Consider the following 26166-nt stretch of genomic DNA (forward strand, 5'->3'; position numbering starts at 1 on the left):
GCTCCATGAACCTGTATCGCTGGGCTATAGAAGCCCCAAAGGGAGAAGCAACATTTGCATACGTGGAACTTTGGTGCTAGAGTTATTTGTTTATTTACTCTTATCCTACCTTTATTATTTTTTATGACTAATGCCAGAATATACCCAAAATTCCTTCCTCCTCTTATTTTCCCTACATGTGAGGTAGGTTGGACTGAGAGATTGACTGGTCCAAAGTCACCTACTCTAGTTTCATGCCTAAGGTGCAGTGGTTGGTTTCCAAATATTTTCCTAGTGGTTCTATGTGCGCGTGCTTTGCGCGCGCACACAGGGCTCAAAGACTGACTTCTGTCCAAATGCTAGTGAGTGAGCTGAGCTGTTTTTTAGCTCAGCTGAAGCGGCAGTCCACTCTGCCACGCAAATCAGCTGAGCTAAAAAACCAAGGGAATATAGGCAGGGGTGGGATTCAATTTTTTTAACAACCTGTTCTGTGGGCATGGCTTAGTTGGTGGGCCTGGCTTGGTGGTCATGTTTTTGGATGGGCGTGGCCAACTCAATATCACTCACATTGAGGCACGCATCTTGTTAAGGTAATTCCCCGTTGGGAGAATGAGAGCACACAGGGAGACGTAGTAAGAGTGGTGAAGAATAACACACAACCAGCACACGGATACACTGTATAGTAAAATGTAGGTTTTTACTTCCAGTAAAACCGTTAAGCAAAGTTCAACAAACAGTCCAAGTTATTCACAGTTAAAGCAGTCAGTTTTCAGTCCAGGGATAATCCAATAACAAAGTCCAGTATCAAAAACAGTTCAGTAAATAGACTCACTTCAAATCCAAGAATAACGATGATCAGCAACAGTCAATAGGGAAATGCAGGAACGGCAACACTCTCAGCAACAACAGAACAGAACAACCCAGGTTTCTAGCTCCATCTTATGGCCATTTGAGAAACCACACCCAATTACAATTTTAGCATTCCCTTAAAGAGACAGTATTAAAATGTCTATCCTGGTTGATATATTTTCCAACCCAACTGTTAGGTGACTTACATTCCTAACACATCTCCTCGACTGGCCTCTCATGACTGTGGGGATGCTGCAACAGTCGTAAGTGTGAAAAATGGTCATAAGTCACTTTTTCAGGGCCATTGTAACTTTGAATGGTCATTCCACACAAGCAAAGTACCAGCAAAGGGGGGAAAAAAACTCCAGAGAAGTTCCTGAGACAGGAAGTCTAGTCCTACTCAGAATGCAATAAGGGTTAACGGAGAGGCAGTTTCTCTGAGCAACATCAGAATGTTTCCTTCCTGCCTTCCGTACAGGATTAGGCCAGTAATTTCTTCTAACAACCGGTTCTCCGAACCTCTTAGAATGTTAACAACCGGTTCTATCGAATAGGTGCAAACTGGTAGAATCCGACCCCTGAATATAGGAGAGCTAACGGCAGGGGTGGGTAGGTGGGGCCAGTCAGAGGTGGTATTTGCTGGTTCTCCAAACTAGTCAAAATTTCTGTTACTGGTACGCCAAAACCAGTCCAAACCGGCTGAATACCACCTCTGCTAAGGCTGAATACCTCCTCTGGTTTAAATCAAGGGGTGTCAAACTGGTGGCTAGCAGGCCAGATGTATCCTGTAGTGGCCACACCCCACCCCAGCTCCACAAAGGGGACAAAGTCACATGACAGCAACGTGACACCGTGAGTTTGACACCCGTGGACTAAATTATCCAACTGGTTTTCATGACTAAGGCGGGACTAGAACTCACAGTTTCCTAACGATTGGTCCAAAATCACCCAGCCAGGTTTCATGTCTAAGGTGGAATTAGAACTCACGGTCTCCTAGTTTCTAGTCTGGTGCCTTAACTACTTGACCAAATTGGCTCTCTAATTTATTAGTTAAAGCAAAAAAAGTGCTTCTCTCTCATTCATTCATTCATTCATTCATTCATTCATTCATTCTTTTCTTCCCTCTCCAGGTTTCGAACCCTAGGAAGAAGTGCAAGAAAAAGAAGTACACTAACTCGGGGACTGTAAGTGTAGGACAGTTTTTTTTTTCCCCCTCTTAGCCCACATCCCCTTAGCCCCACATCCCTTACAGATCACGGCACTGAGTCATGTGAAGCTGATGGGAATCTTTTCACTGGGGCACAATTCAGATTTTTGCCAGTCAAACGATTTAGCTGCTCTATAAAAAAAAACAAAAAAAGGAAGCACTTGCTTGCGTTATGGAAGCCAATCACATGTCCCTTCTCTTCCCGATTCACTTCTCTTGAGGGCAATCCAGAAACAGACACACCACCACCCCAAAAAAATCTATCTTTCTGCCCAGGTGACTGCACCCTCCGGAATATCTCATGCTTTTTCTTCTTCTTTCTTTCTTTCTTTCCTTCTCTTTTGTTTGTTTTTCTCTGTTCCTGGTAGGTAACCCTTCTGTCATTCACAGTGCAGTCAGAGTTCACCTTTGTTGATTACATTCGAGGCGGGTGCGTCGGTTGAAACTCCTGGATGCCTCTCAGGTCCCTGGTTTCTGAGGGTTTCATGAGCCCTCAGCCCTCTTCCTATCCACTGCCTCTGAGGCATTGCGGGGGAGCTATAAGAGGGCCTCAGGGGCAGAGCACAGTGACTTTTTAAGGTGATAAGGAAGTAGGTGCCTCAGGAGGGGCACCTTGGGGAAGGCAGGGATGCTCCGGTCTCTTCAAGAGGGAGACTTGCTGGGGCTGGCGAGAAGATGAATTGCCTAGCACCCAAAAAAAGGGAGCGCCCTTGGGACATCGGAAGGCATCCCCAAGGATGGCAGCATCCATTTCTCTCTCTCTCTCTCTCCTTTCTGCACCATCCTTAGGACGCAGCTGAATTTCACGGTTGCCATTGACTTCACGGCCTCCAATGGTGAGTGAGGCACGCTTGCATTGTCGCTATGGGAACTAAGTGCAGCTCTGCTGCTGGGGACAAAGCGGTCAGGTTGACCCTGATGCTTGCTGAGGGTTTCATGAGCCCTCAGCCCTCTTCCTATCCACCGCCTGGCTTCCTATCCCTTCGTTTTGAGGGGGCCACGTCTGGGCACTCTCTCTGCTCCCATTATTTGGGGAGATAGGATGAGAACTCAGGTGGGCCCACTGAATAGGGATGGCTAAAGAGGAAGATGTAGGACTTACTTGTATTATGTCTCCAAGAAACCTTTTGTGATGACCTTGGACAAGGCACGAAGATCACACAGCCAGCTGAGCGTTCAAACTCCCCTTTACTGCTCCAAATTTCCCCTCAAACGCTCCCACGTTCTTGGCAAGTCCCAGAGCAAAGCACACACACACACACACACAGCAGCCTCTGGCTGCACCCAGTCCAGCAAAGTAAAAGAACAGGGAAATGAGTCCACGAACCAAGGAACAAACCATGGGTTCACCAAGTCAGGAAGAAGGCACTGAGTCCACAAGTAAGGAAGAAGCAAAAACAGTCCTGCAAACTCCAACTGTCTATACCGGCACACCAAACTCTACCAGTTCAGTGTTTGTTCCCGACAAACGCCCCTCCCCACAGCGTCTCCTTAAATCTCAGTCCCCAGGTGTGCCTTGTGAAGAGGGGCGGGGTGCTCTCCTCCCGAGTCGTCAGGTCGGCCTGCGCTGTTCCCACCTTCTCTCCACTCTCCTTGCTCATGGATCAGGAGGGGGCAGTCCTTGCTCATCGCCTGAGCTCTGTTGCTCCTCCTATCCACTGCTTGCCCTCTCTTGGTCATCCTGCCCCCGTTCCTCCCTGCTAACAAGCCATTCCAATCCTGAGGGGCCCTGGGCCTGCTCCTCCCTACATTCCTCCAAAGCCAATGAAGCCACCCCCTTGATCTCCCTTGGCTCTGGCTCCAGCCTGTCCTCCTCCTCAGATTCAGACTCGGATGGGGGCATGACACCTTTGGACTCGGGGAAAAGGTGGAATGCAGAATTTTTGAGACTGACAAAAATGCCTTTTCACAGGGAACCCTTCGCAACCCACTTCTCTTCATTACATGAGCCCTTATCAACTCAGCTCCTATGCCATGGCACTGAAAGCAGTTGGCGAAATCATCCAGGATTATGACAGCGACAAACTTTTCCCTGCTTATGGCTTTGGCGCCAAAGTCCCACCAGACGGCAAAGTGTCTCATCAGTTCCCTTTGGTAAGAAAGAACTTCCTGAGTGAAGACGGGAGGGACCATGATAAGAGAATGCCTGCCAATACACATGCAATGCCCAAGTCCCATCCCTGGCATCTTCCTCTGAATGGATCTGAAAGAGTAGCAGGTGTGGCATGATGGCTCAATGTTAAGATGCTGAGCTTGCCATCTGGAAAGCCAACAACCTGAGTTTTGAGGCCCAAGTAGTGCAAAACAGGGTGAGCTCCTGTTCTTAGCTCCAGCTCCTGCCCACGTAGCAGTTTGAAAGCATGCAAATGCAAATAGATAAATAGGTACCACTTTGGCGGGGAAATTACTGCATCCCCTATTTTCATGCTGGCCACAGGATGAAAGAAACATCTCTCAGACCACTCAGGTTCCCTCGGCTGAGAATCAGAGATGAGCACCCCCACCCCCACTGAGTTGGTCACACCTGGACAGGGGAAACCTTTGAACCTTTTAGAAACAGTATGTCGATTGGGGAGTTCTACTATATTCGAGATGGGTTGTGTGAGAGAGCTTCTTACGCTCTTAGAGAAAAAGGACGTCGGTCCGATCTAAGTATAGTATATAAAATCATACATTGCAATGTCCTACCTGTCAATGAATCCTTCAGCTTCAACCATAACAATACAAGAGCACACAATAAATACAAACTCAAGGTTAATTGCATCAAACTTGATTGCAGGAAATACGACTTCAGCAACAGAGTGGTCAATGTCTGGAATACTCTACCTGACTCTGTGGTTTCTTCCCCAAACCCCAAAAACTTTAACCTTAGACTGTCTACTATTGACCTCACCCCTTTCCTAAGAGGTCTGTAGGGGGCGTGCATAAGCGCACCAATGGGCCTACCGTCCCTGTCCTATTGTTTCTTTTTTATTTTTCTTATATGTATCCATGTATTCATAACTATGTTTTTACTTATACCTATTATCTTGTAAGCAGTTAACAAACCAAATAAAATAAATAAATAGTTCCATATTCCTAAACAGACACTTGAAAGTTAGATTGAGGTAGTCCTCAACTTACGACCGGTCACTTAGCACCTGCCCAAAGTTACAACTGACTCAAAAAAGGGGATTTATGACTTGGATTTGAAGTTCTAATGGTTGAGCTCCCTCTGCAGCCACGTGACCAAACTTCAGGCAGTCGGCAATACAGATGCATTAATGGCCATTTGCAGCCTCTCACGGTCACCATTTCATGACGGCTTCGCCAAAACCGCACCTTAGCAAATTTGGTTACATGCAGCCATAATGGGCAGAATTGGTGACACAGTGATGATTGTAAACATGGGCTGGTTGCCAAGCCCAAAAATTTTAATCCATGATTGTGGAGACACTGCAACAGCCGAAACTTCCAAGATTGGTTGTAAAAAAATTTCAGCACCATCATAACTTTCAGTGGCTACTGAAAGAACGCTCATAACCCAGAGACTACCTGTATTCTGCATAGGTTTTGAGGTCATTTCGCTATCTATGCCTCCAGTTATCTTCTTAACCAATTATTTTCAAAATTATTCTGTGGATAAGGATAATTTGTAAAGAAAGAAAAGCACAGCTGCACAATGGCATATAATTCTATGCTGCTGTTTTGGGGGTTGCGGTTTTGTAATTCTTTAGATCGTGCTAATTTATAACCTTAGGATCATGCTAATTTTAAGAAGTTATTTTAGAGAATCTCTGAGGTCATCATCATTAACGAAATTGATGGTGGTAGACAGAAATAATTTAAAATTCTATTATAATATTAAATTGCATTACCTCTTTATGGTGATGTTAGAAATTGCATTAGAGCTAGAAAGGGTTTTTGAACAGGTCTTTACCACTGAATAAATTATCATTGCCATACATCATTGATTAGAAGTGAGTAAGAAAGGTTTCCAGTTCAGAGAACGGGGTTTTTGAAGTCCTATATCTTTTAATATTTCTTTTCTAAAATTTGATTGTGAGGGATACATCAGGGTCAGTTCCACTCAAGGGCATCTGCAGGTTGGGTATAAAAAAAAGATCATGTTGGTGAACATGATCCAGGGCAGGGCAACCCAAAACCTGCCTCTTTTTAACTTGTGTGACACACACAGCACATGTTAAAAAGGGATGGACGCTTGACTGTGCAATCACTGCTGATCTCGACTTATGCACGTGCACTACACCCACAGCCACACCCACTCGCACGCATCATGGACATTCCCACTCACTTGCCCTTTACGGTTTCTGGATTAGATTATACAATCAATTGTGGTCTACAAACCCCGTAGCTGCACCAGCATTTAGTTGGTGCTTCGTCTTATGCCGACCAGCCAAATTAATCAAAAGTACTTCTCAGTTAAAAACTTCTATGAGTCTTTCACTAGGAAAAGCCAAAAGTTGTAATTCTCCTGAGTCGAACAATATCACTCTATAAATCCTTACTAAGACCACACCGAGAGTACTGCATCCAGTTTTGGTCACTACATTATAAAAAAGATGTTGAGACTCTACAAAAAATATAGAGAAGAGCAACCAGGATGATTAGGGGACTGGAGACTAAAACATAAGAAGAACGGTTACAGGAACTGGGCATGGCTAGTCTAGTGAAGAGAAGGACCAGGAGAGACATGATAGCAGTCTTCCAATATTTGAGGGGCTGCCACAGAGAGGAAGGGGTCAAGCTATTTTCTAAAGCGCCTGTAGTTCAGACAAGGAATAATGGATGGAAACTGAACGAGGAGAGATTTAATCTGGAAATAAGGAGAAATTTTCTTACAGTGACAACAGTCAACCAATGGAACCTTGGAAGTTGTGGGAGCGCTATCACTTGAGACTTTCAAGAAGAGATTGGACTGCCATCTCTCAGAAATGGTGTAGGGTCTTCTGCTTGGGCAGGGGGTTGGACTACAAGGTCCCTTCCAGCTCTGATTATCTGAAAGGAAGTGTGATCCTTGCTGGCTCTCTGAGCTTGGTAGTTTTTTTTTTCTGGAGATGTTTCGTTCCCAAACAAGGTAACACCAACAGTGCTTAAGGATTGACTCCTCCAACACAGGGCTCTTCCTCTTTCCCGGAATTCCCAGCTCTAGAGCCCTTTGAGTGTTCAGTGAAGAGTCTCTCATGCCTGCCCTGTCCAGATTGCTGAGTCATGCCATTGTCTCCCTAGAACAATAACCTGGACAATCCCAACTGCGAGGGCATCGAAGGGGTGCTGGAATCCTATTTCCAAAGCCTACGTACCGTGCAGCTCTATGGACCCACCAACTTTGCACCTGTCATCAACCTGGTGGCCTGGTAAGCAGGGAGGAGACGAGGAAGCCGCTTGTTGGTCCTCTTGTCTCCCAAGAGACCTTGAAGAGTGATTTGGCCTAGTGGTTATAAGGCACCAGGCTTGAAAGTGGAGACTGTGAGTTCAAGTTCTGCCTTAACCATGAAAGCCGGCCAGGTGAGCCTTGGGCCGGTCCCCTTCTCTCTCAGCCCACAGGGGTTGTTGTTTTGGGGGAAATGGGAGGAAGAAGGTGTGTTGGATGTGTTTGTCCCCTGGAGTTATTGGTAAAAATAATAGAGGTGGGGTATAAATAAATACAAAAAATAAAATGAAAGAGTCAAGTAGGCCACCCTCAGCCAAGGCTTCTGGGAGCCCAAATAATCCAGTGTGTCTCGGGCAACTGCAATCTCCATTGCTTGACCTATTAAGACAGCAGCCCATGCAAGATTTGTGCAGCGGTAAAGAAGGTGAAAGAAAGAGGAAGGGAAGGGAAAGGAAAGGAAGGGAGGGTAGCAGAGCGGGAAGAACTTATGCCTTACCTGCAGAATAACCCAGATCCAACCTGCAAAAGAAGAGCTGAAAGGCGTCCAAACGCAGAGAGCTGATGTCAGTTGGGATTGACAGGCATCAAATTTGATTCCGAATAAAGCTTAAACTCAGCTTCTCGCTTTTTCAGCTTACTCACAAGGCAGAATGTTGTAATTTTTTTTTTTTGACAAGGGAAGCGTGGACAGGATTTTGAAGGAGACTGTGGGACACAAAGTGCCTGAAATCAGTGCTCTCCATCACTCTCCTCTCTCTGTTTCCCAGTTTGGCTGCCCAGGTCACGGATGGCTCCCAGTATTACGTTCTTCTCATCATCACTGATGGAGTGATTTCCGACATGCTGCAGACGAAAGAAGCAATTGTCAGTGTGAGTCAGCCTTGGTGTAGCTCATCGGGTAAAAAGAAAAGGAACAGGGTCAAGGCCTGGGGCATAAAAACACCATCACCAGCTCCAAATGCCTAAATCCTCATTAAATAGTCCACGTGAGCCACCCCCCCACACACACACAGAAAAATATCTAAGGGACAGTGCACTGTCATCAATTGTGTGTTTGTGCGTGAGTGTGGGTGTATCAAGAAAGGTGCACGCTTAAAGTACAAGTAGTCCTCGACTTACAACCATTTTCACACTTATGCCCATTGCAGCATCACTGTGGCCATGGCATCAAGATGTAGGTATTTGGCAACTGGCTCATATTTATGACGATTTGAGTGTTCCGTGGTTGTGTAATCGATCCCCGTTTGTGACCTTTTGAAAAGCAAAGCCAATGGGGAAGCTGGATTCACTTAATAACAGGGGTGGGATTCTATCGTTTCGGGCCGGTTTGGGGAACCGGTAGCTTTGAAGATCAGCTGTGAGCGAATCAGTTCGCTCTGACGATCAGCTGTTGGGCCCGCCCACCCGCCCCGGCTCTAGTCTGTGCTGTATTTCCGGGTTTTCCAGCTCAGCGGATTCGCGTGGCATAGCAGATTGCCGCGCATCAGCTGTTTTACACACCAAGCTTGCAGCAAAAGATGGGTTGCAAATGCTGCTCGGGCGCGCTCACCGAACCAGTTGTTACACCGGTTGAATCCCACCCCTGCTTAACAATCATGTCACTAACGTAGTGATTCACTTAACAACGGTGGCAAGGAAAGCTGTAAAATGGAGCTGAACACGGTTAACAACTGTCTCGCTTCACAACAGAAGTTTTGGGTTCAGCTGTGGTCGTAAGTCGAGGACTGCCAGTAGAGTTTTCCCCCTACCTCGATTCGACCAGCCATCATGGCATTTGGCACGTGAGAATGGGGAATACAAGTTCCAAAACTTGGAAAGGCTGTGGTTTATTTCCTGTGCTGTAAACGGGTGAGCACTGCGTAAAATGGCAGTTGAGAGAGTAACCTTCTACTCTGCAGGCTTCTTCCTTGCCCATGTCTGTCATCATCGTGGGAGTGGGCCCTGCTGAGTTTGGGGGTAAGTGCTCTTCACATTCAGATGAATTTTGGGTGATTAGGGAATTGAGTCCGAAGAACCCCGAAAGCGGATGGGATGTTTCGGGGAGAGTGCAGGTTGGCAAGACACTGGAGGACTCATACAGGAGGGAAACCGTGTGAGTGTCCGGATTGTGGGAAAGATTTCAGTAGTAGGTCTAGTTTTATAAATCATGTAAGGTTACACATAGGGGAGAAACCATTTAAATGCCCAGATTGCGGAAAGTGTTTCACACGGAATTCCTCACTTACTAAACATCAAGGCTGGCCTCCCAGTCCTTGGCTGGTTGCACCCATAACCTCATAGCAGAACAATTAATCAGTGGAACTACTTGCCTCCAGAAGTTGTGAATATTTCAACACTGGAAGTTTTTAAGAAGAGGTTGAACAACCATTTGGCTAAAATGGTATAAGATCTCCTGCCTTAACAGGGGGTTGGAACAGAAGAGCTCCAAGGTCCCTTCCAACTCTGCTGTTATTCTACTCTACTCTACTCTACTCTACTCTACTCTACTCTACTCTACTCTACTCTACTCTACTCTACTCTACTCTACTCTATTCTATTCTTTCCCTATTCTGTTCTGTTCTGTTCTATTCTTTCTCTATTCTGTTCTTTCTGTTCTATTCTATTCTATTTCTATTTTATTCTTATTCTGTTCTATTCTATTTCTATTCTATTCTTTCCCTATTCTATTCTGTTCTATTCTATTCTTTCTCTATTCTATTCTATTCTATTCTATTCTATTCTTTCTATTTTATTCTTATTCTTATTCTTATTCTATTCTATTCTAATTCTATTCTATTCTATTCTATTCTATTCTATTCTATTCTATTCTATTCTATTCTATTCTATTCTATTTGCTCCCTATTCTATACTATCCTATTCCTACTCTACTGTTCTGTTCTATCCTACCCTACCCTATCGTATTCCTTGCTGTCGATTGCTGAAATTTTTCCTGGAGAGCATGATTGATGACTCTTGGCTATGGATGTGTCTCATCAGAGAATATAAAATCGGGGGGGAGGGGGGGAAAGACCAGGGTCAAGGGTGAAATGCATGATGTGTCAGAGTCAGCTGCAACTGGGAAATGCCAACATGTCAACTCCTAATCAATCAATCTTTTTTACTCTGAGAGATGCGGCTAGAGACTTATGATTTGAATGGGGGTGCATGTCGGAGTCCTGACAATGTTTTGCAAAGCTAGAGCAAAATGCAGAAATAAAGACCTTAAGATTTATTCTGGGTGTCAGCGTAGAGTAATAGTCCTCCTGGAAAATGGCAACAAATGTTATGATCTTGTGTTTGGTTGTTATCTTCAGCCATGGAAGAGCTGGATGGAGATGAAGTACGGGTCTCCTCCAGGGGGCGATATGCCGAGAGAGACATTGTACAGGTAACTCTTCTTTGAGAATCTGGCTGGTTACAATGGACCAAAGGAAGGTTTCTGTGATGAATTGTCTTCCAGATTTGTTTCCTTTAACAGCGTCAAACAAGGCAACGTCAAGAGTTTTGCAAGAGTTATCCCTTAGGAGAGCCTTCCCCATGCTCATCATGAAGCCTTGTGTTAGGAACAGAGGATGTTCACTCTGATTTGCTTCTGTAGGAGAAAAAAATTACCCCAAAATTGTTTAAAACAGCACACCATTCTGGTGAAATAGGGATGATTTCATAAGGTATCAGAAGCAGTGAAAGCAAAATGAAAGAAGGCAGAGACGCAGCTCTTCTTTAAACACCTCTATAAATTAAAATACATACATATTTGGATATAGCAAGATAAGTGACTAGTCGTGGGATATGGAGGGGGCGGATTCTATGAAGTAATGCCCACTTCTCCATTGCAGTGGAGTGCCCAGGATCCATTTTGATAGTGGGAGGGTAAACAATTTAACAACCAGTTTGCCTGAACTGGTGCGAACCGGCTGAATCCTACCACTGAAAGTACCCCTTCATGACCTAGAGGACTGGGCATCACCCCTTACTTTATCATCCAGATCAGAGTTTCAGCCTGAAAATATGGCATTTATTTTGTTATAATTTTACAATATTCACTTAATCTTGCAGCACAAAGGATAATGTGCTTTGCAGTTCGCTGTCCAAGAGAAATATCAGGATTTTTGTTGCTATTCGTGGCTGGGATTTGGGAATTCAAGAAGAATTAAGTCTGGAAGATACTTATTTGAGCATCTTAACTTCTTGCAAAACTTATAAACCTACAGATGAGCTATGATCCATCTCCGTGTTTGTTTGATGGACTTGAATTGCCAGTGGGCATAAGAAAACAAAATTAAAATATTATCAGTATGGTAGATAGAATGGATCTGCATATTTCTAGGGCAACAGAAATGGGTTCTAGTGGCGCAGTGGTTCAAGTGCAGTATTGCAGGCAAACTCTGCCCACAGTCTAGCGTTCGATCCTGACAGGGCTCAAGGTTGACTCACCCTTCCATCCTTCCAAGGTCAGTAAAATGAGGACCCAGATTGTTAGGGGCAATATGTAAATAATGCTTCTGCGTTATAAACTGCTCAGAGAGTGCTATAAAGTGGTATGGGGTGATCTGTAAGCCTAAATGCTATTGCTATGTGGTGTGGGTGGGTATTCAGCCCTTATATGTTTGCTCACGTAAACTGAGCTGGGAAATCTAAAATTTTCCTTCTTCTGCTGCTATTGATAAGCCAAGAAGATCGTAACGGACTTGGGGATCTAATTCAGTACCCGCTGCCTTTTTGTCTCTTTCCTGCTGTTGCAGTTTGTGCCCTTCCGAGACTACGTAGACCATTCCGGCAACCACATTTTAAGCATGGCACGCCTGGCGAAAGACGTCCTGGCTGAAATCCCAGAGCAGCTGCTTTCATATATGAAGACACGAGACATCAAGCCCCTTTCTGCTAGACCACAGTAAACTCTGTCTTCTCCACAGCCTGAAGCCATTCAGATAATTCTGCTCCAGCTGGGACTGGGAAGATGCTTTCCACCTAAGCGAGAGGGGCCCTTTTCCTCTCTTTCATTCAGAACTGGCTAGTTTAGTGGGCGGGGGGACACAGCAAGTTCACTACCGAGAAGCGGGCAGGATATGAAGGCCATGCTTCACACAGCAGATGAGACACCAGCACAAAAGCGTGGCTCCACCCAGGATCTCAAGGGGACGGTTCCAATTTCATGACACGGCCCTGGCAAGAGCCTCAAAAGAGGAAGTTCAGAAGAGGCAGCGGTGTCCTGGGGATCCTGGAGCTGTGTTTTACTTCAAGACCAGTTTGTTTAGTAAGGTGCCACGGAGCCCTCTTTCTGCCTGGTTATTGACAATAAAGTATCCTTGGTCCCAGGTTCTCATGTGGCTGTTTTATTCTCGTCTTATTATATTCTATGCTTATAGGGCTATTTTATTCTATTTTGCTCTGGAAAGAGTGCCGAAAAAGAGCAACAGAAATTATTAGGGGGGTGGAGGCTAAAACCTACGAAGAATGGTTGCAGGAATTGGATACGTCTAGTCTAGTGGAAAGAAGGACAAGGGGTGACATGTTAGCAGTGTCCCAATAGTTTGACACAAGGAAGGGCGGGGTGTGTGTCAAGCTATTCTCCAAAGCGCCTGAGGGCAGGACAAGAAACAATGGATGGAAACTAATCAAGGAGAGAAGCAACCTGGAATTAAGGAGAAATGTATCCCAACAGTGAGAACAATTAACCAGTAGAACCTTGCATGCAGCAAATGTGGGCGCTCCCCACATTGGGTGGAGGTTTTTAAGAAGAGATTGGACAGCCATTTGTCTGGAATGGTAGAGGGTCTCCTGCTTGAGCAGGGGGTTGGACTAGAAGACCTCCAAGGTCCCCTTCCAACTCTTGTTATTCGGTTCTGTTTTGTCAGTGTTGAGTTCCTGTCACTACCTCTAGGCTTCCCAAACAAAGTGGGAGGATCTGTTCAGGTACAGATTTCAGATCATCAGAGTTGGAAGGGACCTTGTAGGTCATCTAGTCCAACTCCTTGCCCAAGCAGGAGCCCCTACACCATTTCTGACAAGTGGCAGCCCAACCTCTTCTTGAAAGTCTCAAGTGACGACGCTCCCACAACTTCCGAGGGCAAAGCTGTTCCATTGGTTGATTGTTCTCACTGTCAGAAAGTTTCTCCTTATTTCCAGGTTGAATCTCTCTTTGTTCAGTTTCCATCCATTATTCCTTGTCTGGCCTTCAGGTGCTTTAGAAAATAGCTTGACCCCCCCAGTCCTCTCTGTGGCAGCCCCTAAAATACTGGAAGACTGCTATCCTGTCTCCCCTGGTCCCTCTCTTCATTAGACTAGTCATGCCCAGTTCCTGTTCTTCAGATGTTTTAGTCTCCAGTCCCCTAATCATCCTGGTTGTTCTTCTCTGTACTTTTTCTAGAGTTTCAACATCTTGTTCAAGAGAGAGGATCTCTCTGTCCAACCCTACTTAACACAGCTGTAGTTTTCAGACATATTTTATTCATTGCAAATTGCCAGTCTGCTGCAGTCACATGCATTATGAATCTGAGAAAATATGGGATGTGGATACTTCAACATGGAATTAAAACAAGGGAAAGCTAACATAAATTTACACTAGTAACTGACACATTTTTTTTTTTGCTTTTTCCCTTACCAATTCTAACTCAGTTTGTTGCTTTCCTTTTTTTTTTTTTAGCAGAATGTATGGGCTTTTTCCATCATTGGGTACATTTCCTCAGAGAGAAGATCCAACCTCAACATATTAGAAAAAGGACCTGAAATATGTTTGGATATGATGCAAGGGAGGATGTGGAGGAGATTGAAACGAGAGGAAACGTTTCAGATTTCCCAAGAAGCACAGTTAATAGGAATTGGGTGAATGAGGTCCAATGAGGTAATAAATTCTTGGGTTAGCAAAAGGCTCAGGAAAGGAACATTTGAAAGTGCTCATCAAAATCCATAAACAGAATTATACAGACCTGACATTCTGACCCCCTTGTATCTAGTGGTTATAATTCAGTCTGTGTCCTCATTTGGCTTCTACTTCTACCCTAATATGAAATAGCCAACTTAGCGAGACCGAGATCAGAATTGTGGACAAGGGGATAAAGGTAGTCCTCAACTTGCAACTGTAATGCCCATCACGATGATCAGTTGTAGCGACTGTAAAACAGGTCGCCCAAATGACCGACTGGATTTTCTAACCTTTGCTGCAGCAATCATTAAGCAAAAACCACGGTTGTAAAGCAAGCACCTGGTCATTAAGCAAATTCCATAGTTGTTAAATGAACCAATGGTTCCCTCTGAGCCGTTTTAAAGCCAGTTTTTGGCAAAACTCTCGTAAAACATCATATGACTGCAGTTCACTGCAAATGGCCATAAATGCTGAAGCCCAATATATCGGCACATGATGAGAGGAGGCAATTCAGCCATCATAACTTCAGAACTGGTTTGTAAGCATCCTGGGAGAGGTCCATTGCAAGGTCAATCATGAGGACTACTGTTCTTTTCTCTATTCTCTGTCACCCCCATTCCTCCTACATATTTTATTTTTGTCTGTCCAGAGATTGTTCCAGAATCAGAGGTGGAGATCCAGTGGTGGGATTCAATTTTTTTTTTACTACCAGTTCTGTAGGAGTGGCTTTATGGGCATGGTGTGGCTTGGTGGGCGTGGCAGGGGAAGGATACTGCAAAATCCCCATTCCCACCCTACCCCACTAACCTGCTTTCCAGCTCCGTTCTCCTGTGCAGGGCAACAAAAGAAGACCCAGCCAATCAGCTGGTACTCAGGAGGCAGAGAATAGATGGGGGCAGGGCCAGTCAGAGGTGGCATTTATTGGTTCTCTGAACTACTCAAAATTTCCGCTACCGGTTTTCCAGAACTGGTCAGAACCTGCTGAATGCCACCTCTGTGGGGAACCATGGTCTTTTTATGACTTGTGGACTTCAACTGTCAGGATTCCTGAGCCAGCCAGGCTGTTGAAGTCCACAAGGCATAAAAGGGCTCCCTATTCCCTGTCCCAGGAGGACTCATTCTTTTTAAAAGAACCAGAAATGGCCTGGCTAAAGTCCACTCCTTTTGTAGTCCTCTGTGTTTGTTTGTGTGTGTGTGTTTGTCTGTGTATCTGTGCGTACTGTATGCGTATACCTTCTTTTACTGCTCAGGTCTAGAACGGCCATTTCAGCTGGCCAAACGCTTCGGGAAACTGATGTTTTGGACATAAAAGCTGCTTTTTTTTTTAAACCCATGATACGTTTTGTTCCCCCCCAGTCCTTAGGACACTGCACTAGGGAGAACTATTCATCACATGGCCTGTGAAGTTCAACTGCTTGAAACTAGCAAGCAGATGGGGAAGAGACAATTCCCGCTTCTGCGGGTTGGGTGGCCTACTTTAGTTCTTCTTTTTATGAAAGGAGAGGGCAGAGTTTTCCTGCCTCTGCAACAGAAGCAGCTGGCAGGGTGTTTATCTCGGCTGGCTCCTTCGCTAGAGGCAGGAGGACTAAGCTGTGCTGCTGTCTCAACCTTGACTTGATGCTACTTCCTCATTTTTCTTCAAAGAGGTCCAGTTAATGTCGAGGAAGGGCCTCACTCAGTTCCTGGGTTACCTTAGAGCAGGTAAACCATTGCTGTTTTGGGGGCAGTAACAGGGGCACACACAGCTGATGGCCACACAGGACATCTGGGGATTAAGTCTCTCATTTGCCTTCGTATTTATGCTCTTCCATCTTTTGTCCCTGTTTCTCAAATCTTTCCTGGCATACTTCCCTGGCCTTCCAATCCATCAACTGTAGGATTAATAATTTGCTGTTCTATTTCACGTGACAGTTGGAGGTGAGTTGGAGGTGGGAGATGGAATTAAAGTCGTAACAGTTAATTCCTATTTAGTGAAGTGAGAGTCAAAACCAGTACAGTTAGTCCTCGAATTACAAAAGTTCATGTAGTGACCATTCAAAATTACAGCGGCACTAAAAAAAAAAGTGGTTGGAGCAGAGGCGTCAAGACTGTGCATCAGCAAACTGAAATGGACTGAAATGGGTCATTTCAAATCTGAGAAACATTAGATCGTCAACTGAAGACAACATTATACTATAGGAGAAATAGAGTAGCAATTGTTAAGACACAAATACCAAAATCGGGGCTTGGATGAAACCCTACAAATGATGCCATAATCTCAGTTCAGAAGCAACCTGCTCAGTACTATAAAGGTCTAGCCTACATTTCAATCACAGATGCGGAGGAAGGAGAAAAACCTCATTTGTATGGCAAATTGTTACATCTTGACAACACAAGAGTTCCCCAAAAGATGTATTATTTTTCCCCTGCCTTCAAGTCAGTATTGACTCCTGGCAATTGCCTGGACAAGTAAGTCCCTGCAGTTTTATTGCCAGGGTTCTTGGAAGTGATTGGTCCTGCCTCTTAGGGCAGAGAGAGAGGGCAGAGCTTACTAGGCAAAGCTCACCCTGCTGGTTTCAAGTCTAAAGTGGAACTAGGGCTCCAGATCTCCTGGCCTGGTGCCCTAACCACTACGCCAAACAGGCTCTCCAAAGGCATAACACCAATTGATTAAAAACCAGAATGCAAAGAGTAGAACAAATGAACAACATTCTTGGCGAAAGGCAGGAAGATGTGGGGATCCTTAAGGATCTGTGCTGGGATTGGTGCCTTTTAACTGGTTCAAAAATGATCTTGTCTTGGACTGGCCAATGTCACGTTATCCACAGTGGTAAAAACAATGCGATTGTGAAGAGCTGAGGAAAGACCTCTTTGGAGTGAATGGTCAACCAAATGGCAAACGTGGTTCAGTTCAAGTAAAAGTAAACTGATGCATGTTGTGGTGGTCAGTGGTGTATTAACCATTAAACAGACTAAGCTCATGCTTAGGACACCAGGCCCAAAGGGGGCACCACAAAGTTAAGAATATGGCTCCGTTTTTACACCATGTACAAGGGAGGGAGTGGGGCACCAAGATTTGTCAGTCCTGAGGGCACCAGTGAGCCTTAATCCGCCACTGTGGTGGTGGAGGGCTGGATAGGGGGAGGCTAGGGGAATTTTTTTTTTCCTTGAGGAAGATGTTTCACTTCTCATTCAAGAAGCTTCTGTGTTCTCCAATTCTGGGATTTTTTTCCCTTTGTTTTCTTAACAACTTGTTTCCTTATTATTTACTTCCCCAAAGAGATCTTTTAGATACGATTCCTGGGTTTTTGTCCTCTATGCATATGAATTTGCTTCATCTTTAGTTATGGCCAGGGCTGGGATTCAAAATTTTAACAACCGGTTCTATGGGCGGGGCTTAGTTGGTGGGCGTGGCTTGGTGGTCATGTGACTGGATGGGCGTGGCTTGGTGGTCATATTATTGGGTGGGCGTGGCCAACTCAATATCACTCACATTGAGGCACGCATCTCCTCGCCTGGCCTCTCGTGACTGTGGGGATGCTGCAACAGTCGTAAGTGTGAAAAATGGTCATAAGTCACTTTTTTCAGTGGCATTGTAACCTTGAATGGTCACTCCACACAAGCAAAGTACCAGCAAAGGAGGGGAAAAAAACTCCAGAGAAGTTCCAGAGACAGGAAGTCTAGTCCTACCAAGAATGTAATAAGGGTTAACGGAGAGGCAGTTTCTGTTAGCAACCCCAGAATGTTTCCTTCCTGCCTTCCTTACAGGATTAGGCCAGTGATTTCTTCTAACAACCGGTTCTCCAAACTGCTTAGAATGTTAACAACCAGTTCTAGCGAATAGGTATAAACTGGCAGAATCCCGCCCCTGGTCAGCCTAATTTCACAGCTCAACTCCATTGCCTACTTGCAATCACCCTAAAGCAGGAGTGGGATTGGAGTATGACGCCTTTATATCTTTTCCCTAAAGTTGTAACATTCAATATAATACGTAACTTCCATTTGGATTCTGCTTGGTACATTCTTAAAATACATACTGTATTCTTAAAAAAAGAAAAAAATATATAAATGTATATAATTAAAACAACATTCCATTCCAATTCAATTCTATCATTAATATTAATATTCATTAAAGTCTTAACGTCTTTAACATTACTTTTCAATTAAATATCATACTTCTATGGGAACAAGCTTTCCATAATTAATTCCCCCCCCTTCACTTATATTTTATAAAACATTAACTAATTAAAATGTTCCCGTTCCTTCCTAAATCAATTTTCTCATTTATTTTATTTCACTTATTTTATTCACAAACATTTCACTAAATTACACTATTTTATCCCTCATTTTAATCATACGTTGTTTCCAATTTTCTAAAGTTATTTCTATTACTAATATACAGTCTTATGTACCTTTACAGAATCCCTTTTTCAGTTAGATTTTCACCCATTATCTCTAAATAGGTCCTGTTTCTCTATATCTTGCTCCGGTCCTTTGTAACTTCTTTTCCTTTCCTTCTTCCCTCTCTTCTTCTCTCTCCTCTTTTTACCCCCTTGTCTCTCTACCTCTATTTCTCTCTTCTGTATTCCCCTCTTCTGTTGCTTTCCAGTATTATACTTATTTTTTAAATTATTTTTCTTTTCTTTGGTTGTTTTTTTTAAGTCTTAAATTCTCCATTCTCTTTCCCCCCTTTCCTTTTTCTTCCCCACATAAAATTGCCTGTTCATTAAAGATGGCTTCTTCTTTGTCCCAGTCTTCTTGTTTTGCAGTCTTTTCTTGTTGTTTCTCATAGTTCCAGATCTCCACTTCTAAGAATCGAAAAACGAAGCCAAAAGAACCCTTCCCTTCTTGTGCATCTTCTTTGTACTTTTTAAGTTCCATTTTCAATTCATCCAGAAGTGGTGCCATTGTATAAATTTTTAAACAACCACCCGATTAATTTTAGTCATTCAAATGTAATAACCAAGAATCCAAAGATCACCAAATAATCCAAATACACGCAAGCTGTTTCTTTTTGCTCTTTTTTTTCACTTTCTCTTCTTGGGGTTACTGTTTAGTTACAAAGTTTCAGTTAAAATGTATCTTTTAGAAGTCTTGTTGAAGTTTTACTGTAGATTCTTTTTAATTCCAGGCAGTCTCCTCCCTCTTCCAGATCCTGCCCTTTTATTTTTTTTTCTCCCTTCCTGCTTATGAAAAAAAAAAAATTAGTGTCCAGAAATCTTTATTATTCGTTTGGCATTTTATTTTATTTTCAACTTAATTGCCTGTTGATGTCAAAGTGGAGTTTTCTGATTTCTTATTTAAGTCTCTTAGTTGTCAGTATAGGGAAGGAGAGAGAAGGAAAAAAAAGCCAAACCTTTCCCTTTTCACTTTCCTTCACTGCTTCCGACTCTTCTTTGGGAGCGATGTTATTTTTTTGCAAGTTTAAATTCCAGGGTACCTTAGTTGTTGCTTTCACAATTTAACCCAGTCAGCCAAAACTTTCACTTCTTATCTTCCTCCTGCACACTCTTTTCTGGTCGAGTTCTTCTTTGTGGTAGCCATTTCTGACCACCGCTGCAACTGCCTTCGGGAAAGGGAGTAATGGCCAGCTGAGGAAAAGCGGCTCTCCTCAACCCTGCTGGCGGTCTCCCCCCTCTTCACCACCTCTATGGAGTGGCTTAGCCCCGAAACCAGCTGGCTCTGGGCGCTCCAGCGGCAAGCCCAGACCGAAACCGCGCACGATCGCGGATTTCTGTCCGGCGCCGAAGAGACTTCAAACCAGAAGCCAGTAGCTGCAAATGTTGACAGGGATGGCTAAAGTCACAGTGCCATCTTTTGGAAGCTTTGTTTCCAATACATTGAAAACTAGATTTTAAAGAGATTATAGTTACTGCCTTTTTTTAATGGGACTACAACTGGGTAACATAATAAATTACACTTACCCCAGAAAGATCTTCAATGCCATGCCAGATTCCTGTCAAGGCAATCATCCACGGGTACGCTGAGTATATATCATGGAATTAAACTGTGACAATTGGTACAGAATAATAACTATAAGCTACAAATGTGATGCTCCATGTGTGACAGACTCTTCTTCTTCTTCTTCTTCTTCTTCTTTTTCTTCAGCGTTTGTCTCGCGCTCGGGCGAGGTCCGCTAATGTCCTTGAGTACTGCTTCCACACCTCTCTGTCTGCCACGTATGTCGGGTCTGCCTTCGCGATCTCTAGATCGGCCTTGATCGTGTCCATCCAGCGTTGCTTAGGTCTACCACGCGGTCTCACTCCTCCGACAGTCACCTTCATTGCAGATTTGATGATGGATTCTTCCTTGGCGCGGCTCACGTGGCCGAACCATCGTAGCCGGGACTGCCTCATGACCGTGGGGATGGGCACGACGTTGAACCGTCTACGCACTTCGGGTAGTCTCCGTGCGCATCGGACCCGGACACAGCCGCCATAGCTTTCTCACACGGTGCAGGTGCGCCGTGCTTTCCGCGTGGACCATTTCGTTGATTTTTGGCGCAGGCCAATGGTCTCCTGCGCCCGTCGGTTCCCCCGAACGCGGTAGCATTGGACGTGTGTTTTGTAGTGGGCGTTTCCACCATGTTGATGCGGCATTTGAGTACTCCAGCCGGCCTGTCGCGTGGGCCTGTCGTCGGAGGGTCTGCTCTCAGTTACGGTCAGCGTTTGACGGCTTCGCGCATCCAGGGGACACCACTTGGAGGTGGCAGACCGCTCGCCCCCATGTGTGACAGACTCAGCGTTCGCATTTGTGTCAGAAGTGGAGCAAATGACGGGAGCTTGCTCCATCACGCAGCATCACTCGGGTCTTGAACATGGGCTTGTTGATTGTCAACCCAGAGTTGTAACCATGTGAACCATCATGCTCTTAAACTTCATCACGAGAGATCAAAACTACCCAACTGTTACTATTCATTTCAGAATCACAGAAACAATTTGGTTCATGCCAAATCGTAACAATATCAAAACCACCTGTTCCTCCAAACCCAGAATTAATCTTGTAAGTCTAACAAAGGCACAAAGGGATAACTATGTATCTATTTGGTCTGAATGCAGAAGATTTCAGACTCTTACAATCCTTCATTTAGTGACCATTTGAAGTTATAACGGTGCTGAAAAAAGTTACTCATGATCAGTTTTCGAGCTTCCATCACAGCATCCCTACAGCCATGTGACAAAAATTCTCACAGTAGAAGGTCATTATCATTCATGCTGTATTTATGTTTTAAATATCCAATGTATTGTGAGCCAAAATTTAATTTAAAAAAATAATACTGGAAAACCTGAAATATCCCAGATTTCTTCAAATAACAGGATTCATGCGTGATTTTGATTTTTCTTGGCACTCGTTCTTCTAATTAATTTATAATTTAAAAAGGACAATACAAAAATTAAGTGATATGCATTAGCGACTGATTTAATAAAATAAAATATGCAAATTAAAAGCCAGTTAGTATTACAATTTCAAGTGTATCATTATAACACCTGGATAGTTCATTTTCATTCTTGCGGAATAATTGGAACTAAAATAGTTTGATCTGCCTTTTTTGTCTGTCAGCTTTTAAAAGGCTTCCATAGGACTGCTACTCTACAAACAGCTACCATTGAGAAAGCAGCATCTTGCTGCCCAATGAGAGTATACTTCAACCTTGGCAGCTTGAAGACATATGGACTTCACACGCAGTCATGCTGGCTGGGGAATTCTGCAAACTGAAGTCCACACATCTTCAAGTTGCCAAGATTGAGAGGCACTGCTTTTGAGGGACTAACACAAAGAGATTTAATCTTGGCAGTAAATACAAGGCAGTCTTTGAAGCATGAGCAAGATAAATTTCCATCCATTCTTTTCCACCACTACCTGCAAGTGTACAAGCTGTGGACCAGATTTCATGTGCTTACTGTGCCTTATATATAGATCAACAACTGTTTTCAAACAGCTATCCTTATGGCATTACATTGTAGTGCCAACATGGAAAACCAGTTATTTCAACGAGTTTATATTTTGATTTCACTTTCATATTAAGAAAGGTATAGAAGTTTCTACTTCATTCTGGGCTAGCTAGCCTGCTTCTTTTCACTCTAGCTTGCTGAACAAAGGAGAAGGGTGGGTGGGAAGATTATTTCCATATATCTTCAAAGCTCCCCCCCCCCCCCAATGCAAAAGTCTGACTTTCAATTCCCATCCAGAGAATGGGAATCCAGGTGCCATCCAGTTAAATTCACGTCTTGCAGTCTCCTTAGCAGGATCATGAAGTCATGGCATCAAATTTTGATAAAAACTGCGGGCTTGTTATTAATGAGGAACTTATGCAGGGAACCAACATTAGGTACTGTGAAAATTGAATGCCATTGGGGCACCTCTGCTATTGTTATTAAGGAGCTCCTGGAAGCCTGTAAGAGATTTAACGGTTATCTTGCTTAGTATGTATGCTTTCTGTTATGCTTTTAAATCTGTTTGCTTGATTTAACAATAAAGCTTAAAATCCCTTTATTTACAAGAGTGTTCATTGTCTCTGGATCCAAAAGAAGTAACTGCCTAGGCACCTAATCACTTGGCAAAACATACCTATTAAACTAGAAACCAACATAGACTATCATCTGGTTCTCACTATTCTCTCTTTTGATTTTTGTGAAGTTCACAATATTTTGCAACCTACTATTGACAGGTATGAACTGAATGCACTCAAGCCATGCATCAAAGTAGGTTTTCTTTTTTTCTTCTTTCACTGGAAGTCTAATTGCCGGCTCCCAGCAGTTCAAATCCCACCAGATTCAAGGCTGACTCTGCCTCCCATCCTTCCGAGGTGGATAAAATGAGGACCCAGATTGTTGGGGGGAGGCAATACTATTGACGGGTATTAATTATGCTTTTAAGTCAGGCCTTCCTTAAAAGTTGGACATTGTGGTAAAGGTCATCTTGGTTTTCTGCCAGCTAAATACCAATTCAGATAGAAACATCTCTAAACTGGAGAACTGCATGTAACTTTAGTTTATTTAATGTATCATTCTGCAAAAAAAAAAAATCATTATATTGTACTGTGCTCAACAGAACCAGCTTGAGTAAACCCATCTGAGTTCCGCGCAATTCTCTAAACCTCCAAGTTTTGACTCAGGAAATCTCATATTTTTGTGCATGAACTACATGACACTGGATGGATACAAAATGCTTTGAAGCACTCAAGCAGGTTTTCTTTTTTTCTTCTTTCTCTGGAAGTCTGACTGCCAGTTGCCAGCAGTTTGAATCCCACCAGGCTCAAGGTTGACTCTGCCTCCCATCCTTCCAAGGTCAGTAAAATGAGGACCCAGATAGCTGGGGGGCAATAGGCTGACTCTGTAAACCGCTTAGGGAGGGGGCTGCAAAACACCGTGAAGCGGTATATAAGTCTAAGTGCTATTGCTAAGTGCTATTAGCAGGGCGGTCAAAAATAAAGGGAAGTTAGTTTCCTATCTCTCGTGGATATTTTTTTCTACCTGGCTCCTTTTCTGCGTCGGAGCCCAGTTTCCTTTTGTGGGGGACTGGCAGCCAACTTACACACACACACCCCTACACCACTAAACACACACACAACTGGCAATCGACCCACACACAAACACACACACACACACGGCTTCTCCAGGGAGAAGCTCCCCCGCCACGCTGTAACCCAATTACCACCCGCCTCCGCCTCCTCCTCCCCCGTCAAGCCTTCCACACCAGCAACTTGACTCCCGGCACCGGGCAGAGCTCCAGCCCGCGAGGACGCGGCAAGCGCCCCTTTCCCGGCACCCGAGGCAGCGCGCAAAAAAGCCTGGCGATCCGCGTCGGCAGATTCGCGCCTGACGGCCGGGGCGCTTTGCTTTCGCGGGCCGCTTCCTCGCCCGAGGGAGCGGGAGCTTCCAAGGCGGATCGGTGGGGCCTTTGTCGAAGCGAGCCCTCCAAATCGGGCCCGGGATTAGGGAGGGGGTGGTGAGGGGGAGGTGTGACGAGGCGGCCGTCGGGCCCAGCCGCCTCTCGTGGCGAAAGTGCGGTTGCCAGGGCGCCGCTTTACCCAGCGGCCTCCCCGCGCAGGAGCCGCCGCTGCCGCCGCCACCGCCGCCGCTTCTACTACCGCCGCCGCCGGATCTTTCACCTCCATTGTCCGGGCCGGGTTGGGCCCATGGGCCCTTCCGCCGCGGGAATCGCCCTGCAGCCGCCGCCGCCCTTCAACCGGCCCGGGGCTTGAGCCGAGCTCGGTGAGAGATCCGCGCGGAGAAGCTGGGAGGTTGTAATGGGGAAGGCGGACGTCGGGCGGCAGGAATCGCGCCTTGACGGCCTTCGGGGAAAGCAGCTTCCCTTCTTCCCGGAAAGGACGTGCGCCCTGCCGCCCTCGCCCCGCCACCCCGTGTCCGGAGGCTGCGCGGGAGCGGCGGGGCGGGTGGGAGTCCATAAGCCGCCCGTTAAGAGAAGAAGGTCGGGGCGTCGGCAGGTGGCCGGGGAGGCTGGCACGAGGGGGCTCCCCCCACGTGCAGGCGGGGCTGGTTGGGGTCGCCGCGGGAGGCGGGAAGGCGGCGGGCCGCTTCGGGCTTAGCCTTGACAGCCCTCCCTCCTCTCCCCTCCCCGGTCCCCAAATCCGGAGCCTCCTTCCTGGCTTCACAATGTGGGACGAGCGATGGTTGGTGGGGAGGCAGCCTGCGGTGGGGGGGGGCGACCCTCTGCGCCCCCCTCCCCCTCTGCAGGGCGGTGGGAGTGGGTGGGGAGGGCGGCAGGTGAGAAGGGGGGAAGGTAGCATTTCGGGGGCAGGGGAGGCGGGAAGGGGACGATGGCCAGGATCGGAGGGTGCGCGATGCCGTCCGCCAAACTGCTCAGTGGCCCCCACCTTGCCTTGCTTGAGATGGGCCGGACCTCAAAAACTTTGATGCTGTTCTTCTTCTCCCCACTTCTGCGGGGGAGTCACGGGACTCGCGTGCCGGCACGTGGGAAAGGCCGCCGCCGGTTGGGGGAAAGTCTGCTGTAGAATCTCACTTCACACACCACCCCCACCCCCAACTTATTAGCACGGGGGTGCAACATGGGGTGCTGGTCCCAAGTTGGAAAAGAGGGATGGTCTCTCTTGTTGCTGTCTTCCCCCCTCCCCTTGTGCTTTCTCCCCCCGCCCCCCATGATTTCTCTTGAAATGGGAAAAAAAAACCCAAAACAAAACCGAAAAACATGGGCCTCAGTTTTGACAGCTCACTTTTCTGTTAGTTGTCATTTCCCCCCTTTAAAGCTGCAGATACAATTATGGGATGGGAAGTAGAGTGGAAGGTATTTCTTCAACCTCAACTCATGGGTGCCGAAAGAAAGAGAGCTGTTAGGAAGGCGGTGTGTGAATCTCGGCATAGGCAGTGGATAATCGTCCTTTGCACTCTCTTTAATATTTTCTCCTGCTTATCCCAGCTGCCAGGAGGATTGCCTGACATCCTCTGCCTTAACTATCATTCCCCCCTCCCTTTTGCTGGTAGCCAGATTGTGGAGAAAGAGTGAACTGTCAGAAGTAGTACCAACTGTTGGCATTCCTTCACTTCACCTTTTCATTTCCTCCTCTCCCCCCACCCCCCTTCTCCCTCTCTTTCTACCTTGTGCATAGCTGTGGTTAACCATGCACTGGGCCAGCCATTTCCACTACAGTTAGAGGCAGGAGGGGAAACGTTAGTAAGATTAGTAAGAAGTGTCAGTAAAGGGGAATCCTCCTTAGCATGATGACAGGTTGTCTTCAGTCAGTTCCCTTCCTTGCACTGTGGAGGGACGGGGACAGAGGGGGGAATCAGCATGATGAGATTAGTGGGATTTCTCCTCAGAGTAGTGGGATGGCATGCAATGGTGCTAAATTACCATCAGGATAACAACCAGTACCACCCTCCCCTTTTAAGTGCCCATTGAGGCACTTACTTCAGGTTGGGTATTGGTCTATACAACAGAATTATAAAGTGCTTGATT

The 26166-nt window shown here is 45.5% G+C and overlaps 2 protein-coding genes across 20 annotated transcripts in view; both read left to right on the forward strand.

Annotated features, from left to right (window-relative positions):
- CPNE9 (copine family member 9) overlaps positions 1 to 12704 on the forward strand; it is a 56182-nt gene extending 43478 nt beyond the window's left edge. For 3 of the 6 annotated variants that reach the window (XM_087923464.1, XM_087923467.1, XM_087923466.1), the window contains 9 exons: positions 1959 to 2012; positions 2404 to 2465; positions 2825 to 2871; positions 3948 to 4129; positions 7265 to 7392; positions 8177 to 8279; positions 9308 to 9365; positions 10703 to 10776; positions 12131 to 12704. In XM_087923464.1, coding sequence (XP_087779590.1) covers positions 1959 to 2012; positions 2404 to 2465; positions 2825 to 2871; positions 3948 to 4129; positions 7265 to 7392; positions 8177 to 8279; positions 9308 to 9365; positions 10703 to 10776; positions 12131 to 12283 — 861 coding nt within the window. In that variant the 3' untranslated portion in view covers positions 12284 to 12704. Of the gene's footprint in view, positions 1 to 1958; positions 2013 to 2403; positions 2499 to 2824; positions 2872 to 3947; positions 4130 to 7264; positions 7393 to 8176; positions 8280 to 9307; positions 9366 to 10702; positions 10777 to 12130 lie in introns of those variants that run through there. The other 3 variants (XM_087923465.1, XM_087923468.1, XM_087923469.1) reach the window with 3 other exon arrangements.
- An 11464-nt stretch (positions 12705 to 24168) lies between these two features.
- Positions 24169 to 26166, forward strand: part of BRPF1 (bromodomain and PHD finger containing 1) — a 31382-nt gene continuing 29384 nt past the window's right edge. For 7 of the 14 annotated variants that reach the window (XM_087923470.1, XM_087923471.1, XM_087923473.1 and 4 more), the window contains exon 1: positions 24282 to 24443. The gene's annotated coding sequence lies outside the window, so the exon portion shown is untranslated. Of the gene's footprint in view, positions 24444 to 26166 lie in introns of all 14 variants that reach the window. The other 7 variants (XM_026717918.2, XM_026717921.2, XM_087923476.1 and 4 more) reach the window with 5 other exon arrangements.

The sequence above is a fragment of the Pseudonaja textilis genome, chromosome 2, assembly GCF_049901715.1.
Source record: "Pseudonaja textilis isolate UNSWEBS1 chromosome 2, rPseTex1.2, whole genome shotgun sequence".
Classification (NCBI taxonomy): domain Eukaryota; kingdom Metazoa; phylum Chordata; class Lepidosauria; order Squamata; family Elapidae; genus Pseudonaja; species Pseudonaja textilis.